This window comes from Stegostoma tigrinum, chromosome 10 (genome assembly GCF_030684315.1).
Source record: "Stegostoma tigrinum isolate sSteTig4 chromosome 10, sSteTig4.hap1, whole genome shotgun sequence".
NCBI lineage: Eukaryota > Metazoa > Chordata > Chondrichthyes > Orectolobiformes > Stegostomatidae > Stegostoma > Stegostoma tigrinum.
This window is the reverse complement of record NC_081363.1, coordinates 8,637,150-8,656,841: the sequence shown is the minus strand read 5'-3', so window position 1 is coordinate 8,656,841 and position 19,692 is coordinate 8,637,150. Positions and strand designations below refer to the sequence as shown.

The window sequence follows — 19,692 nt, the reverse complement described above, 5'->3', positions numbered from 1 at the left end:
CCAGGAAAGCGGGGTTTGAGTTATAAAGAGTTTCTCTCCCACCACCGCCACCCCCCAACAGGACCCTAAGAGATGGAAGAGGTATCCGTGCCATATGGCAGTATAGAGGTTTATAAAATCATGAGGGCCATATATGAGGCGAATAAAAACAGTTTTCCCTCGGGTGGGGGAGTTAAAAACTTGGGAGCTTTGTTTTAAATGTGAGAGGACAAAGTTTTTAAAAAGGACATGAGGGGCAACATCTTTTTAAAGACAGAGAGCGGTCCACGTGTGGAACGGACTGCCGGAGGAAGCAGTGGATGCTGGTACAGCTTCAATATTTAAAAGACATTTGGATAAGTACACAAACAGGAAAGGCGCAGAGGGGCATGGGTAAAATGCCAGCAAGTGGGACTGGTTTAGTTTGGGAATACAGTCAGTGTGGGCTAGTTGGACTGAAGAGTCTGTTTCCATGCTGTATGACTCTATAACCAGGGAGTCCCTCAGACACATGCTAATCAATTTGCCACGTCCCCCAATTAACAGGAAAAATGCCCTCTCACTCTCTTTCCCTCTCTCTCCCCCACTTCTTCCTCCCATGGTGTATTTTTAAAGATCCCATTCCTCATGGCTGAGGACACTGTTCCAGCTAGGGGAAGGTTTTTTTTTTAAATGTATTCAAGAGGAATATGCTTCACTGGCTCGGCCAACCTTTGATACCTATTTCTGATATTCTTGAGGAGGTGGTCGGTGAACCTCCGTCTTTAAGCATTGCAGTCACAGGCAGAGATATATCCGTGGCACTGATAAAAAGGAAATCAAGGATTCTGAGCCAGTAACAGTGAGGGAACAGCTATATTATCCAGCGGGTGGCGTGTGACATTGGAGGGGAAATTACAGGGTAATGGCTTTCCTGTCCCACCTGCTGTTGGGTGGGAGAAGTTGCATTTTTGGGAGGTGCCAGAGAGGCTTCTGCAAGTTGCCAGAAGGTTTCCTGTCAGTGTTATACAACTACAGCTGTAGTATGCTTTTTCGGGGGGTGGGGGGGGGGGGGGGAACTAAATGTTTAAAATGATCAAGGACAAAATGATAAGTTCTGAATTCACTGCAGGGAATCACAAAGTATTGATCAGGAACCTGCTCTCAATTATCACTGGGTAAACATTCTCTTTCCTATTGCTCAAGACAGATACATTACATCTATAAAACCACATCAGGATGTTGCAAATCAGTTTATACTGGCGTAACTGTTGACCTTGAGGAAATGCACCAGCCTAAATGCAAACAGAATACTCCCACAAACATCAATGCAAAATGACCTGGGAATCCGTTCTGGTGGGTGTTGTTTGAGGGATAAATATTGGCTAGGATACCAAGAATATCTGCCCCTGCTATTCTTCAAAATAGTGTTGAGGGATCATTTATATCTACTCAAGAGAGCAAAAAGCACATAAAAGAAAGGAACAGGAGGGAGTTGTTCAGCCCTTTGGAGTTGGCTCAATCAGTAGGATCAAGACTGATTGAATATTTCATAGAAACCCAACACTGTGGAAACAGGCCCTGCAGCCCAACAAGTCTACACCAACCCTCAGAGCATCCCACCCAGACCCATCCCCCTATAACCCACTTAATCTACACCTTCCTGAACATTATGGACAACTTAGCACGGCGAAGCCACCTAGCCTGCACATCTTTGACTGTAGGAGGAAACCCACACAGACACAGGGAGAATGTGCAAACTCCACACACAGACAGCCGCCCAAGGATGGAATTGAACCTGGGCTCCTGGCATTGTGAGGCAGCAGTGCTAATCACTGAGCCACCATGGTGCTTCTCACATCCGTTTTCCTGTCTTTTTCCTACAACCCTTGATTTCCTGGCTGATTAAGAATCTATCATCTCAACCCAAAAATAAACAAGGAACCTGCCTCCACAGCTCTGTGTGGCAAGGAGTTCCAAAGACTCCCAACCCTCTCAGAAGAAATTCCTTCTCATATCAGTCTTAAATTGGGAGTCTCTTTATTCTGAGACTATACCCTCTGGTGCGAGACTCTCCCACGATGGGAAACATTTTCTCAGCATTTACCCTGTCAAGCCCCTTAGGAATTGCATGTGTCTCATTGAGATCACCTCTCATTTTTCTGAACTTCAGTGAATACAGTCCCGCCTGTTTGACCTTTACTCAAAAAATAACCTCAAAAAGATCCATACCAGGGACCATTTGACTGAACCTCCCATGCACTCTCTCCAATGAAGAAATATCTTTCCTTAAAATGAGGAAATCAAAACTGTTCACAGTGCTCCTGGTGTGGTCTCCCCAGCACCTCATACAGTTGCAGTAAGACTTCCCGACTCTCATACTCTTGAACCTCCTTAAAGGCCAACATTTCATTGCCTTTCCTGATTACCTGCTGCACCTGTGTGCTAGCTTTGTGTTTCTTGTACAAGTTCCCCCATTTCCCTTTGTGTTACAGCTTTAAGAAAAAACTTCTCCCTTCCTACATGCACTTCAGATTTTCCCACATTATACTCCATTTGCCAACTTCTGTCTCACTTATTTAATATCTCTGCAAACTATTCTGTCTTCCTCTTGCAACCTGCCTTTCCACCTATTTTTGTGCTGTCTGCAAATTTGAATGCAGTACATTCACTTCCTTCCTCCGAGTTTTACATTTATGGTGTAAACAGCTGCAACACCAGCCCTGATCCCTGAGGAACCCCACTGCTTACGGGTTACTAAGCTAAAGTAGAAAGTCTTTTGCCAACTCACTACTTCTTCCAACACCATGGGCTCTTATCTTATGACTTACCTTTTGTGAGGTATCTTGTTGACCACCTTACGGAAGTTCAAATACAACACATCTACAGGTTCCCCTCTATCCACTCTAGTTGAGACTTCCTTGAAAAACACTAACAAATTCAGACAAAATTTCCCTTTCAGGAAGCCACGCTGCCTGTTTGATTAGATGATGATTTTCCTAGTGTACTGCTATTATTTCCTTAATACTTGATTCCAATACTTTTCCAACAATAGATGTGAGGCTGATCAGCCGATAGTTAACTGCTTGTTGCCTCCCACCCTTTGGGAATTGGGCTGTCACATTGGCAATTTTCCAATCCGCTGGTAATTGGTAAATCAGGCACCCCTGGGAGAGCTGAAATAATCTAGGGCAAGGTTTCTGCTGCAGCAACATTCCAAAATTAACATGCTACTTACAAATTCTATTAAAGGTGCCTTTGCAGAGCACCTTCAACATTCTAAAACATCCCGAAGCACTTCACCACGGAGTAAACCAGCCAGAATTTCAGACCACAAATGAGACAATTAACAAAGGACTAACTTTTGAAATAGCAGAGATAACAAGGTGTAGAGCTGGATGAACACAGCAGGCCAAGCAGCATCAGTGGAGCAGGAAGGCTGAAGGAGGGTCTAGGTCCAAAACGTCAGCCTTCCTGCTCCTAAGATGCTGCTTAGCCTGCTGTGTTCATCCAGCTCCACACCTTGTTATCCCAGATTCTCCAGCATCTGCAGTTCCTGCTATCTTTGAAAATAGCAGTTTGGTCTTGATTGCACAACACTGACATAAAACCACATTTATTATATCTAACAAGTGCCAAACAATTACTGGTGTTTTGGGGCTGTGCACATTACGGTACTTACAGAGCAGATACAGGTGATGATTCGTACATCTATATAGAGGGCCTGAGACATACTTATACATAGAAGTCGCAAGATGAAAGTTGACTGAAGAACTTTAATGGAGGTCCTAACTAAGCCAGTCAAACTCTGTATTATGCCGAAACAAAAACAGAAATCACTTAAGGAGTGACACAGGCCTGGTAGCATCTGTGGGGAGTGAAACAGAATTAATGCTCAGAACAGTTCTGAGGAAGGGTCACTGGACTCAAAATGTTAACTCCGCTTTCTCTCTCCATAGATGGTGCCAGACCTGTGGAGTTTCTCCAGCAATTTCTGTTTTTGTTTCAGATCTCCAGCATCTGCATTTCTTTTTTCCATTATGACGGTCACACTGAGCAACAAATTTTATACTTATCTGCCTGCTCAATCTTTACTGGAAGTACTGTTGCTTTTAAGCTACAGGTCCACAAGGGGAAGCTATTGGAGAGAGTCAGGATGGTACAGGAGAAGGTCAGCCAGAAGCAAGACTGATCCAGCCAACAAGTAACATCCTCAACATTTCAAACATGGGTGGGAAACATCAAATGGGAACGGGATCCATGGCCAATCCATTGCTCCTAGTCCTGGGACAGTAATGGCAAACTGTTAACAAACCCTACTGAGATTATAAATTCCTACCAGCCATTAGGCTGCTCTCTCATTTCAGAGAGACGACAGATGATGAGGGTCACTGCTCCTGAGGCGACAGGAGGTTGAGAAAGAAAGTTTTCACGGCAACCTCAGTTGGGGTGGGAATTAAAACCTCGCTGGTGATGTTACTCTGCAACACAGACCAGCCATTAAAGCTAAACAACCCCCATCTATCCACCCTTAGCATAGGCCAGAGTGCTCTCGAATAACACTATATGGATACTCGAGCGGTGCACTTCGCCACGCTATCTAATGCGTGTTAAAACCATGAAATATCTGTAAATCTATGAAGCAAGTGAGAAGAGACTGCCTTTACCTGTGCCTTGGTTATCAGGCCAGCAACACTGTCAGGTTTGAAGAAGGTGAAGTCAATGAGAGCCTGGAAGAGGGCAATGGCTTTTTCCGAATGGCCAGTCTGTCGCAAGAAGTGACACTGCTGCAAGAAAATTGCTGCGAGAATGAACACAAAAGCTTTTTCAGAAAGAGGATTGAATCCAGCAAAGCCATGAGTTAAACATTAAACAGAATAAAGACCTGAACCGTATGCATTTACACCAGCGGCCCTCACACAGAGAAGTGGATCGTGGCACATTTTGCAAAGGGTGAGGAGGACAGCGAGCAGTCAGTGGGTAACTCTGAAGGAGAGTCACTGCACCCAAAATGTTAACTCTGCTTTCTCTCCACAGATGCTGCCAGACCTGCTGATGTTCTCCAGCAATTCCTGCTTTGTCTCAGATTTCCAGCATCTGCAGTTCTTGGTTTCTTGTTTAGCCTTCTTTATAATAACTGCCTGGTGCAATACCCTGGAACATCTGATTAAATTAACAGGGCTATCCAAGTGCGATCTGGTGCCCCCCCACCCCAACACTAAACACAAATTGTTGCAGCTGCTGTGAGAAACCACTGCCATTTTCAGATCACTAGAGAGAGCTCAGAGTCAGTATCGTGTGCTGCAAAACAGAGCATCAGATTCAGCATTATGTGGATGTTAAACCAGAACATGGAACATTATTGAGCCTGAGGTGTCGCATGACAACTTGAAAAATAATCAGCTGATCAGAGAGCGCCAGCACGGGCTTGCAATATCAGCTCACGCCCAACACAGTTAACCATCATTTTTGAAGACAGAACTAAAGTTTTCGGAGACTGATGGATTTCTGTCATCCAAAGGGATGAGAGATAAAGGGAGGTGACAGCTCAGTCACAAATCTCACTGAATGACAGAACAGGTTTGAGGAGCTAAGAAAACTGCCTCTCTCTTGTTCCTGTTCCAGAAACTTCAACAGATACCCTGCTTGCCAACTCAGGTTTACATAAAAAATTCCATGGCACTGCACCGGAGAAAAGCGGAGGAGCTCTCCAGAGTTTCCCAGGCCAATCTTTATCCCTAAACCACTACCACTGAATCAGCAGCTAATCTGCTCATTATCACATTGCTGTTGGAGAAGAATTGCTATGTACAAACTGGGGGCTATGTGTCCTGCATTAAGACAGTGACTCCACTCACTAAGAAGCGTTCTTCTTGCCCTTCCTCCCTCACAATTTATTTCATCTTGAGTAACAGAGCTGTACAGCACAGAAACAGATCCTTTGGTCCAACCTGTCCATGCCAACCAGATATCCTAAATTAATCAAGCCCCATTTGGCCCGTATCCCTCTAAACCCTTCCTATTCATACACTGATCCAGATGCCTTTTAAAATGTTGTAATCGTACCAGCCTCCACCACTTCCTCTGGCAGCTCATCCATACACACACCACACTTTGCATGAAAAAAGTTGCTCCTTAGGTCTCTTTTAAATCTTTCCCCTCTCACCTTAAACCTATACCCTCTCGTTTCAGGCTCTCCAATGCTGGGAAAGACCTTCTCTATTCACCCTATCCATGCCCCTCGTGATTTTATAAGCCTCTATAAGGTCACCCCTCAGCCTCCGGCACTCCAGGGGAAACAGCCTCTCCCTACAGCTCAAACCCTCTAACCCCAGAGTCTGATACACACGTGAAGTTCATGGACACCCATTTCCCATTAGGGTCACCAGACTATCAGAAATCATGGCATGATGGACTGTGCCACAGAGCGTGCTTAGATTTTTAATTGAATGGAAGCCAGAAGTGCCTACAGGTAACGTCAGTCCGAGTACATGTAGTACACGAGTAACATCAGACTCAGCCTTACCAAGCATGGCCTCCTCGGTGTCAGGCAGTGCAGGATGGGACAGTAAGGTACCATCCAGAGCAGCTGCCAGAGTGCTCAGGCACTTGCCATAGATGCCATTGACCTTGGATGTCGAAAAGATGCTGAACTGGCTCTGGCAGAACAGCAAGTACCTCTGCCACAGAGCGGCGTGGGCTGGGTGTAGAAAGACGACCTTTTTCCATTCGTTCACCAGATTGGACGGTTCCCAAGATTCCTTGCCGAGCTCCAGCCGGGCTACTTTCAGCTCCACATTGTTGGGATTGCTTTCAATGGCTCGTTCCAAAATGGCCAGCTTTTTCTCCCAGGCAGCCCTTCGAGATCTCTTCCGTTTCTCAGATTCGGCTGCAGTGGCTGCGTACGGACTTGGGTCTTGCATTAATTCATCCTGAAGTGAGGGAGACATTTTAAAGACAACTCTCGTACGGAACAGGTGTCTCATTTCGATTTCACAGCAAATGTGGTGAAACTGTCGTTACATAATGTGATCAGTCAATTCCTAATTAATAACAGGTCTGGAACAGAAACTAAAATGCAACATGGACAAAAGCCATACTCAGAGATTAGGGACAAATTTTCCTTCTATCACACGGTATTTATGAGGAGGAATACGGACAGAGGTTTTGTATTCAATTACCCCTTCCACCCACATTGGGTTACAGCTCCCTATCAGTGCGACAGAGCTGCAATACAGACTGAAATAGAAGAAAACAAACCCCTTAGCTCAGATCACATGACCTCATGCCCAAAGATGTACAGGGTAAGACGACACATGGCAGAAACTCACAAACCTGAGCAAACATTCCCCTCCTCCCCCACCCCCATCCCCACCCCTAACTGTTCATGAAAGCAGCTCACCACCAACATCTTGGTTGTAATTACACATGGGCCTGACCATCAATAGCTACATTGCACAGACATATAACCTGTATATCCTCCAACCTGGTCTGCTGTATCTGTTGCTTCCAATGTGGCCTCTTCTACATCGGGGAGACCAAACACAGACTCAGTGACAGATTTGCAGGGCACCTGCACTCGGCATGCTATAATCAACACCATCTTCTGGTCGCCAACCATTTTAACACCCCTTCCCACTCCCTGGGCGACCTGTCTATCCTGGGCCTCCTCCAGTGCCACAATGACACCACATGGAAACCGGAGGAGCAACACCTCACATTCTGCCTCGGGAGCCTACAGCCCAATGGCCTTAATGTAGGAATTCATCAGTTTCAATAGCTCCCTACCCACCAGCCTCATTCTGTGTCTATCCCTGCCTCCTTGATGTGACATTACCTGTCCATCTCCTTCCCCCTCTCTGCCTCACACTTCCCACTGACCAGTCCCCACTATTCCCAACCTGCATCCACCTACCATCTCGCTATTTATTTCCCAGCTCCCTTCCCCCTCACAGTCCTGAAGAAGGGTCTAGGCCTGAAACGGCAGCTTTCCTGCTCCTCGAATGTTGCCTGGCCTGCCGTGTTCCTCCAGCTCCACACTGTATTGACTCTGACTCCAGCATCAGCAGTTCTTGCTATCTCTGAAATCTGTTCCCTGCGCTGGGTTGAGTCTTTCCTGCAGCAAGGTTACAAAGCAATGTAAAAAAGGTGCAAAGTGACAAAGTTCACATGGTTGGTTGATCATCACTTAGAACCTAATACTGAACACTACAGGTTTTTCTTTAATTCACTCGTGGGACATTGGCATCGCTGGTTGGTCATCATTTATTGCCCGTCCCTAGTTGCCTTTGAGAAGGTGGGGGTGAGCTACCTTCTTAAACCACTGCAGTCCATGTCCTGTAAGTAATCCAATACAGGAGTCTTCAAATTTATAGCTGGCATCTTCAATCTCTCTGTTACACTGATCAGAGCCTAGCTTGACTATTATTTCTCTCTCAATTCCCTCAGTTAAAAGCACCAAGAATCTAGGGACAAACAAGTTAGTAACAACCTCTCAACGGCGTAGAGCAATACCAGACTACAACTGAGAAAAGATTCTGTATCAGCATGAGGGAGCTGCTGACATCCCAGAGAGCAGCGGCCTTCATGTAATTACACCAAGTAATCCCTGAATCAAAGATGGGGGTCATAATCTAGGCACGGTTCTGTGCTGGCCACCATCACTCTAAGAATGGGACACCAGGAAATGGGAGATGGGTTGAACAAATACTTCTTCATGGTATAAAATATTAATGGCTTTCCAAATATATAAAACCATCAAGGGGCAAAAAGGGGAATGAGGAAATACATAACTACAGAAAAATTGCCGAGGAAATCAATGGAAAAACCAATAAGTTGTCTGGGCCCGATGGGCTGCTTCCTAGGATTTTAAAGGAAGTTCTTTAGAGAGTGTGGATGGTAGTCATCTAACAGAACCCTTAGATTCTAGGAAAAGCCCCAAAGGATTGGAAAACTGTCAATGTAGGACCCTTCTTCAAAGAAGAGGAGACAAATTACAATTAACTGCAGGGCAACAGATACAGTGTCTAACCTTTCCCAATGACTTATTTATAAAAGATGTGCTAGAAAGTATTTAGAAATACACAAGATGATCATGCTAAGTCAATATGGCTTCATAAAGGGGTAAGCATACCTGACAAATTCATTAGAATGCTTTAAGAAAAAAAGGATAGGGAAAAGGGAACCATTTGAATTACTAAAAAGTGCTTGATAATGCACTTTAGGCTACTCAACAAGATAAGAGCACACCGCATTATGGATAGTATATGTACATGGATGTAAGGTTGGCTAATTAATAGTAGAGAGAGAGTTGGGATTAGGGGAGCATTTTTAGCATGGTAGCCTGTAACCTGCCACAGAGATAAGTGCTGGGGCTACAGTTATTTAAAAGTATCGTACAGACAAATGACTCGGATGAGGGAAGCGGAAGCACTATTGTCAAGTTTGCAAATTACATCAAAATAGGCAGAAAGGCAGGGATGAGGATGACACCAAGCGTCTACAGAGCAAATTGGATAGGTTAAATGAGTGGGCAAGAACTTGGCAGACGGAACACAATGTGAGAAATGAGAGAGTTGGCAGGGAGAATCGAAGGGCTGAATATTACTTAAATACAGAAAGACTGCAGAAAGCTACACAACAGAGGGATTTGGAAATCCTTAATGCATGAATCACAGAAAGCATTCAAGTTCAAAGGTTACAGGGACAACTAAAAGAATGATGGCCACTATTGCAAAGGAAACAGAGTTTAAATATAGTGAAGTTTTGCGAAAACTATATATGGCATGAGTCAGACCATAGCTGGAATGTTGTGAAGAGTCTTCATTCCCTTATCAAAGGAAAGGTATAACTGCCATTGGAGGCAGTCCAGAGAAGGTTCACTAGGCTGATGGTAGGAGCGGTTGACTAGGCTGGGCCTGTACACACTGGAGTTTAGATGAAGTAAAGGCAACCTTATTGAAACATGCAAGAAAGCAGGAGCACTTGTCATGTTAGATGTGGAGAAGTTATTTCCACTGGTAGGGGAGTCTAGTACCAAAAGGATATAATCTTAAGAGTAAGGGGACACATATTTAACACCAAGCTGAGTAGGAGTCCCTTCGGAGAGAGTTGTGAATCTGTAGAACTCTTCAAAGCAGAGGGTTGTAGAGTCTGGGATGTGAAGTATATTTAAGGTTCAGATAGATAGATAGATTTTTAACCAGTGAACAAATCAAGGGTTGTGGAGAAAAGATGGCAAAGTGGAGTTGAGGATTTAGATTAGCCATGGTCTCACTGAACGGCAGAGCAGACTTGATGGGCCAAATGGCCTCATCCTGCTGCTACATCTTACAATCACTCTCTCTCATTTTGAGAGAGATGCTGCTGCAGATTCATCAAGAGAGGGGTTTTCCATTGGTTGCTGGCTGGGAAATAAGTAGCTCAAATCCAGCAGCCCTGTTCATATGGTAAGATTCTTGGTAGTGTAGGTGAGCAGAGAGATCTCGGTGTCCATGTACACAGATCCTTGAAAGTTGCCACCCAGGTTGACAGGGCTGTTAAGAAGGCATACAGTGTTTTAGCTTTTATTAATAGAGGGATTGAGTTCCGGAACCAAGAGGTTATGCTGCAGCTGCACAAAACTCTGGTGCGGCCGCACTTGGAGTATTGCGTACAGTCCTGGTCACCGCATTATAAGAAGGATGTGGAAGCTTTGGAAAGGGTGCAGAGGAGATTTACTAGGATGTTGCCTGGTATGGAGGGAAGGTCTTATGAGGAAAGGCTGAGGGACTTGAGGCTGTTTTCATTAGAGAGAAGAAGGTTGAGAGGTGACTTAATTGAAACATATAAAATAATCAGAGGGTTAGATAGGGTGGATAGGGAGAGCCTTTTTCCTAGGATGGTGACGGCGAGCACGAGGGGGCATAGCTTTAAGTTGAGGTGTGAAAGATAAAGGACAGATGTCAGAGGTAGTTTCTTTACTCAGAGAGTAGTAAGGGAATGGAACGCTTTGCCTGCAATGGTAGTAGATTCGCCAACTTTAGGTACATTTAAGTTGTCATTGGATAAGCATATGGACGTACACGGAATGGCTTCAGATTGGTATGACAGGTCAGCACAACATTGAGGGCCAAAGGGCCTGTACTGTGCTGTAATGTTCTATGTTCTATATTGGCTGAGGCTGAGATCCCCATTATCTGTTTCCACGGTCCTTAGGCCAGACTCACAGGCCCCAACACAGGCATTCAGCACCCTGCCCCACCATTAAAGGAGCAGCCCCAACATGCTCTCCCGAGTTTCTTGCCCCTCAACCTCAGTTTTCCACAGGAACTCATGACCTGAAAATTCTCTTCCTCGATCACTCTTACTTCATTGTAAAATCAACAGTCTTAAAACACAGTTACTTTCCCTGGTTTATCCCAAACGGTTTTACCCGCGATGGTGTCCCACACCAGTAATATTGATGCCATTACCCAGGATTCATAACAAAATCAGACAATAGTTCATTCAACCTTCAAATGCACATGACTTCAAGTGTGAAGTGTGAAGTGATTCATTTTGGAAGGTCAGATTTGAATGCAGAACGCACGGTTAACGGCAAGGTTCTCAGCAGTATGGAGGAATAGAGGGATCTCGGGGTCCACATCCACAGATCCCTCAAACACCGTGACCCAAGTTGATTGGGTTGTAAAGGCGGCATATGGTGTGTTGGCTTTCACTGGCCGGGGAATGGAGTTTGAGAACGGTGAGGTTTTGCTGCAGCTCTATAAAACCTCGGTTAGGCCACACTTGGAATATTGTGTTCAGTTCTGGTCAACTCATCACAGCAATGATGTGGAAGCTTTAGAGAGGATGCAGAGGAGATTTACCAGGATGCTGCCTGGACTGGAGGGCAGGTCTTATGAGGAAAGGTTGAGGGAGCTAGGGATTTTCTCATTGGAGCGAAGAAAGACGCGAAGTGACTTGTTAGAGGTGTACAAGATGATGAGAGGCATAGACAGAGTGGATAGTCAGAGACTTTTCCCCAGGGCGTAAATGACTATTATGAAGGGGCATAATTTTAAGGTGACTGGAGGAAGGTGTAGGGGAGATGTCAGAGGTAGGTTCTTCACACAGAGAGTGTTAGGCGTGTGGAATGCACTGCCGGCGTGGTAATGGAGTCAGATACACTAGGGACATTCAAGTGACTCTTTGATAGGTACATGGATGAAAGTGTAATGTAGAGCAGGCTGGTAGTTTGATCTTAGTCGGATAACAGGTTGCGGCACAACATTGTGGGCTCAAGGGTATGCTGTTCTATGTTCTATCCAGGCAGAATGTTTCAAGACCCACCTGAAAATGAACAAACTCCATCCAGGTTTGGACATCCCCAGGGTCTTCTCTCAACATCCTGTTGAACTTCTCTACCTTGGCCATGTTGAGTGAGTTTATCTTCTCATTGCTATCCAAGGGCGTGCGTGTTTGCTCCTCTGGTTTCTCTTGGCCTTTTCCCTGTAGCCACAAAGCGGTGGATTTGTCGTAAACTCCAAGCGGATTGAACCAGGAGACAGTACCTGAGGATTTACTGTCATTCTCTGCCCAGTCTGGAACTTGTATGAAGGAGTTTGTACCAGGAATGCTTTCTTGTACACCCTCTCCACAGCGAACAGGAACAGGGTCAGTACTCAGGAGCTGAAGACCCGACAAGTTGTAATATCGATGATCCTTCCTCCTCACCTTTTTCTTTGGTCTGAATGAATCTTCCCAGATAATGTGCTGCTTTCTGGTGTCAAGGCCAAGGCAAACATCCCCACACCTCCTGTACCTGAAACATTCGGCCAATGTATTACGAAGTTATTACAATCTAATGCCATGCACTTTTTGAACAAATATCTTCACATCTCATCTCAATATTACCGCTACTGAACTGGTTCCATAATTGTGTTGATCTCTGTATGAGGGATGGTTTCCTCGACCAACAAGTTGAGCAAACAACTAGAGAGCAAGCCATCCTGGACTGGCTATTGTGGAATGAGACAGGATTAAATGAGCAACATTGTAGTGCGAGATCCTTTTGGGAAGAGTGATTATAACATGGTACAAATCTTCATTAAGCTGGAGAGTGACACAATTAAATCTAAAATTAGGGTTCTGGACTTAAAGAAAGCTATCTTAGAATGTGAGAGACATGCATTGGCTAGGATAGGCTGCCCAAGGATACTTAAGGGGCTGCTGGTGGGATAGGCAATGGCAGATATTTAAAGAACACAGATTAATTTCAACAATTGTCCATCCCTGTCTGGCACAAGAGTAGAACAGGGGAGGTGGCTCAATCATGGCTAGCGAAGGAAATCAGGGACAGTGTTAAAGCCACATAGGAGGCATATAAATTGCCAGATAAAGCAGCAAACCCAAGGACAGGGAGAAATTTAAAATTCAGCAGAGGAGGACGAAGAGTTCAATTCGGAAAGGGAAACTAGAATACAAAAGTAAGCTTATGGAAAACAAACTGACTACAAAAGCTTCTACAGATTAGTGAACAGAAAAAGACGAGTGAAGACAAATGCAGATCCCTTGCAGTTAGAATCAGATGAACTCATAATGGACAACAAAGAGATGGCAGACCAGTTGAACAAATACTTTGTCTTTACTAAGACTAAGTTACTAAGGACACAAATAGCCTTCAGGAAATGCTCGGGAACAGGGGGTCAAGCATGAAGGAAATGCTATTGGAGAAACTGATGGAATTAAAACCCGATATGTCCCCAGGACCTGATGCACTGCATCCCAGAGTACTTAAGGAAGTGACCCTAGAAATAGCGAATGCATTGGTGATCATTTTCCAGCATTTTGTAGACTCTGGAAAAGTTCCAATGGACTGGAGGTTAGCTGATGTAACCCCACTCTTTAAGAAAAGGAGGGAGAGGAAAAAAAATAGGGAATTATAGGCCCGTTAACCTGACATTGGTGGGGGGGATAATTCTGGAATTAATCATTAAGGATGTAATAACTGCGCATTTGGTAAGCAGTGACAGAATCGATCCTAGTCAGCATGGCTTCACTAAAGGGAAGTCATGCTTGACTAATCTTTTGGAATTTTTTGAGTATGTGACCAGTAGAGTGGACCAGGGTAAATCAGTAGCCAATATGCATCTGGACTTGTAAAACGCTTTTGTCAAGGTTCCACACAAGAGATTAGTAACGAAAATTACCTCTGATACCATGAGCTTTAAATTAACACGGATACAAGAACTAGTTGGCAGACAGGAAGCAGAGATTCGGAATAAATGGGTCATTTTCAGAGTGGTAGACAGTGACAAGTGGGGTAATACTGGGTTCAGTGCTGGGACCTTAGCTATTCACAAGATACATTAACGATTTGGACGAAGGAATTGAAAGCAATATCTCCAAATTTGCATATGGCACTAAGCTGTGCAGCAGTGTGTGTCGTGAGGAAAATGCTAAAAAGCTTACCAGATGTCTTGGACAGGGTAGCTGAGTGGGCAACTACTTGGAAAATGCAATATGATGTGGATAAATGTGAGGTTATCCACTTTGGTCACTAAAACAGGAAGGCAGATTATTATCTGAATGGTGGCAGTTTAGGAGAATGTGCGATGTAACGAGGCCAGAGTGCCATGGTGGAACAGTTGAAGAAGGTTGGCATACAGGTGCAGCAGGCGGTGAGGAAAGCTAATGGCATGCTGGTTGTCATAGTGAGAGCATGAGAGTATCGGAGTAAGGATGTCTTGCTCCAGTTACACAGGGCCTTGGTGAGGCTATACCGGGAGTACTGGGAGCAGTTTTGGTCTCCTAATCTGAGGAAGGACATTCTTGCTATTGAGGAAATCTAGCGAATGTTCACCAGACTGATTCCCAGGAGTGCAGAACTGACAATGTGAGGAAAGATTGGATCGACTGGTCTTGTATTTGCTGGAATTTAGAAGAATGAAGGGCAACTTCATAGAAACATAAAAATCTGATGGGACTGTACAGGCTAGATGCAGGAAATTTGTTCCCAATGTCAGGGAAGTATAGAACTAGGGGTCACAGTCTAAGATTAAATGGTAAGCCATTCAGGACTGAGGTAAGGAACAATTTCTTCAGTCAGAGTTGTGAGCCTGTGGAATTCTCTCCCACAGAAAGCTGTTGGGGCCAGTTCGTTAGATATATTAAAGAGTGAGCTGAACGTGGCCCTTGCGTCTAAGGGGTATGGGGAGAGGCTGGGAATGGGATACTGAGATGGCATTATCAGACATGATCATATTGTGTGATGGTGCAGGTTCGAAGAGCCGAAAGCCTACTCTTGTACCTATTTTCAATGTTCCTATGTTTCACTGTGTTGGGTATGGAAGCTACATAGAATTGACAATGTTTAGCACTTCAAGGGATTCTGTGCACAGTGCTTTTTTAAGTTATACTTGGGTGATGGGCATTCTTGGCAAGCCACCTATTTATTTCCCATTTCTAACTGTCATAGTTATATCGCACCAAAACAGACCCTTTGGTCCAAAAAGTCCATACTGCTAATTTCTCCTCACCTATCCCACTGACTCCTTCACCAATTACATCAAACCTACAACCTCTGCTCATTGCGCGGTTCCCAGCTTCTTTCACTTTGGCCAATATTCCTTGGAATTTTCAGATCGTTTATTGACTAGCCACTTAACCTTCTCTGCTTCAAGGGAAACAATCCCTCTTCTCTCAATTCTCTCTAATTATGTCAAGTCTATCCATCATCGTATCACTCTAATAAAGCCCCTCCATGTCCTGTCCAGGGCACTAACAGAATTGCAAAAAGCCTGAGCACCAGTTAACAATAACATGTGGAATTGGACTAACCCAAAACACCAGATGCTTTAAGTTTCATTCTCTGGCTGGCTCTCTATTAAGGCAGTGCTGGTGAAACTATATCATCAATGAGGTGATCCCAGATTAATACTGAATAAATCACATGAACAAAAGACTCAGGGAGGTAACTGAAGAACAGGAACGTAAAGAATATTAAGCAGAGAAGTTAACCATTCAGCCCTTTGGGCCTGCCCTTTCATTTAACTAGGGAGAAATAGAGTCGGCAACCTATGCCCAAGAACTGTCTTAGTCTGGAACACTCCAATAGATCCCTTCTAACCTTAGGCTTTCAAGAGTTCCAAATTTCCACTGCTTTGTAGCGAAGTACAGTACTGTTCAATATTGTATTGGAATGGCAGGAGTTTAATTTATTTTTACAATGTTATCCTGTACTCGATTGAGACAACAGAAGGAGCAGTTCCTTGATAGCTACACCAAACTGAATCCCTAGACTAGAATCCATACAGTATGGAAACAGGCTATTGAGCCCAACAAATCCACACTGATCAAGCAGCATCTCACCCAGACTCACTCCCCTATTCTATCCCTGTAACCCTGCATTTCCCATGGGTAACCCACCTAACCTACACATCCCTGGATATGATGGGTAATTCAGTATGGCTAATCCACCTAACCTGCATCTTTGAACTGTGGGAGGAAACTGAAGCACTCAGAGGGAAGCCATGCATACACGGGGAGAATGTACAAACTCCACACAGTCACCAGAGGATGGAAGCGAACCCAGGACCCTGGAGCTGTGAGGCTGCAGTGTTAACTACTGAGCCACTGTACCGCTTTAAATTTTTCCTTTACACACCTCATTTAGATCCCCTCCTACACTGCAGAGAGTTTAATAAACCATTTAAATTCTAGTATTGTTGAAAAAGACGACACTTGGTCAAAGCTTTTCAGCTTGCACACATCAAGACATTTTGCAAGAACACAAATTCAAGAGGAAAACCAACATTTGTAACGCACGAAAATAGAGTGCTGATTGGTCGACAAGTGAGCTGACTGACAGTTAGCAGCTGGCATATTTGAGCATACTGAGAGAGACATACATAAATTCACAAGACCTATAAAGAAACAGGAGCAGGGCTAAGCCATTCAGCACCTCAAACCTGCCCCACCATTCCCTAACATTATGGCTGATCCTCATATCAAGAAGTGTAAATATTGGTTTTCCCATGGAATTTGTATTTATGGAAAACATCCTGATGAGTGTCAGATGAAAACCTTTTTAACCAATCTCCTTTTTAACCAATACTCAAGCTCTGTACTACCAATGACTAATTTAAACTCGCTTCAGCCTATCTTCTGGATAAATCTGTGCTGTATTGTCACTACAGCTGTTATATCCTTGCACAGCCTCCATAGTGTATTAACTTTATGTAAGCTGCTGGCATAAATGACATCTGAAAAATGTGCAGCGTCATAAGAATGACATGCCAACGATTTTCTTAAAAAATTCAATCTTTCCACACATTCGCGTACCAGCAACGGAGATAATTGACGTGACAAGCCTCTGTCAAACATCATCGACCTGGATATATCCCAATTCCCACTGTGTGAAAAGCAGTCAGATTGCAAGAGCTGCAACGTGAAAATTAATGGGGCATTTCATCTCATGGGTAATTAGGTTTGTCTCATTGTCGAAGCAGGATTGACATTAGGCATTGTTTAGCAGTCAGCTGGAGGAGGATCACAGGGCACAAGGGAGGGCACTCCATTAGTGCAGGCTGCATTAGAATGACTCACTGGGCAATGGATTGTTATTAAATAACTGGGCACTCTAAGTCACAGAATTTTCCCACCCTTCGAAGAGCCTGTCACAGATGCATGGAGCTGTATCCCCTGGCAGACGCCTCATTTATAAAAAGATACATTCGCTCTTGCGGTTTGGGCAACAGTACCAAGGCTGCAGTTACTGCTCTCAGTTGCCCTGTGGCCTTGCTGAGCAATATCAGAGGCACACTGAAAATTCAATCACATTTTACACCCCATCCTGGATATCACATGAAGTAAAATTGAATGCAGCGGAACAAAAATAATTTCTGCAAATATGCACACTGGAATTATGTAACACTAACAGGAACCTGGAAATGTAACGGAGTTAAAACTGAACTATGGAACACAGAAGTCAAATTCGGCAACTACTACTCGAATTTGATTTCCACGGGGCCACTGTAAAACAAAGTCAAAAAAAAGGCAAAAATGGGAGTTAGAAGGGGTTTACAAACTAGACCAGAGGCAAGTTAGAGATAGCCTCAAAGAAAGAGTGCCTGAATTGCCCAATAAGATATTGTATATGGAGTCCATAACAGTCTTCAAAATGCAAATGGATAAATACCAAAAGAGAAAAATGGTGCAAGAATATGGGAAAAAAAGCAGGGAAATAGGACAATCTAAAAGACCTAGCACAAACATAGGCCACTTTCTGAGCTGTAGCACCCAGTGATTCGAAGTGGGCCGGCACAGTAGCTCAGTTATTAGTAACGACAGTCTGTGTGGAGTTTGCACATTCTCCCCACGTCTGCATGGGTTTCCTCCCATAGTTCAAAGGCGTGCAGGCTAGGTGGATTGGCCACGGGAAATGCAAAGTTACAGGGATATGGTAGAAGGGTGGGATGCTCTTTGGAGAGTTGATGTGGACTTAATGTGCCGAATAGCCTGCTTCCAAAGTGTAGGGACTTTATGATAAGTCACAAAGTCAAGATGGAACCCGACAGATACTTTGACAGACAAATCAAGTGAGAGGTACAAAAGATAGAGGAATGCGTGGCAATTTTCAACCTCTCATTGGCTGCCGACATGGCTTGCAATGGCCTCCTCCAGCCTAAAGTGAATACAGTACTATGTGAAGTGCTTATTCCAAACAATATCACAACTTGTGTCAGTCTAGCACAAGGAAGGAAAGTTTCACGGAATTGAATTCTTAGCTCCTCTCATTACAAGTACCTTGCCAGATCTCCACGATAGAGTGACTTGTACTCCCAGTTGGCAGGATCAGCTTTTCTGTCTATACAGAAGGTCTGTGCAGTCTGCAGATGGAGGTCATCCAGCCACATGAATTTACCCTGAGGAAGGCCAGGACTGGCTTCAGACCTGTAAAATAACAAAGTACACTATGATCCTGGGTTTTGAGCAGAATCTGTGAAATAGGTCAAAGCACATAGAAACAAAGAAAATTGGGGCAGCACATGGCCATTAGGTCTTTCAAGCCTAAAGGTAACTACTGTCCCAGGGCCACTGGGTTACTGTCATTTCAAAGAGACTGGCGGTAGTTTAACCTGACAGTCACCACACCTCAAACAAGGAAAGGGGAGAAGAAGCGACCTTCAAACTAACATCAGCTGTGTGTGTGAATTGACACACTGTTGGCATCACTGCACCACAAACCAGCCATCCTGCTAACTCAGCTAATACTCTGCCATTCAGTGGGAGTACGGCTGGCCAGCTAATTCACTGCCCTGTTGCCATTTTCTCCCTTGAACCCTTTAGGCCCAAGAGCGACATCTAACTCCTTGAAAAAATTTCAATCCTTTGGCCTCAATCAAATACTGTAGTAGAGAACTGCACCACGCTCTGGGTGAAGGGAATAAACTCATCTCAGACCCAAATGGGCCAGCCAGTATCCACAGACTATGATCCCTGGTTCTGGACTGACTGATCATCACGAGCTTCCTTTCTGTTTTACCCTGTCTAATCTGTTTGACATTTATACGTTTAAGTTCCCACCTCATTCTTCTAAACTTCAGTGAATATATTCCTAACCAATCCAGTCTCTCTTCATAGGTCAGTCCTGCTATCCCAGGAATGAGTCTCTTAAGCCGTTGATGAACTCCATCCTTCTGAGGATGAATGTTCTGGTTATGGAGACCAAAACTGCGCATAATATTCCAATATGGTTTCACCAAGGCCCTG

The 19,692-nt window shown here is 44.3% G+C and overlaps 1 protein-coding gene across 2 annotated transcripts in view; it reads right to left on the bottom strand.

The window, feature by feature from the left end:
- The window catches only part of nrde2 (NRDE-2, necessary for RNA interference, domain containing), a 77,752-nt gene that overhangs the window by 28,371 nt on the left and 29,689 nt on the right, over nt 1–19,692 (bottom strand). For both annotated transcript variants that reach the window (XM_059648960.1, XM_059648961.1), the window contains 4 exons: nt 18,727–18,873; nt 12,271–12,742; nt 6,485–6,890; nt 4,626–4,759 (listed from right to left, as the gene is read on the bottom strand). In XM_059648960.1, coding sequence (XP_059504943.1) covers nt 4,626–4,759; nt 6,485–6,890; nt 12,271–12,742; nt 18,727–18,873 — 1,159 coding nt within the window. The remainder of the gene's footprint in view (nt 1–4,625; nt 4,760–6,484; nt 6,891–12,270; nt 12,743–18,726; nt 18,874–19,692) is intronic.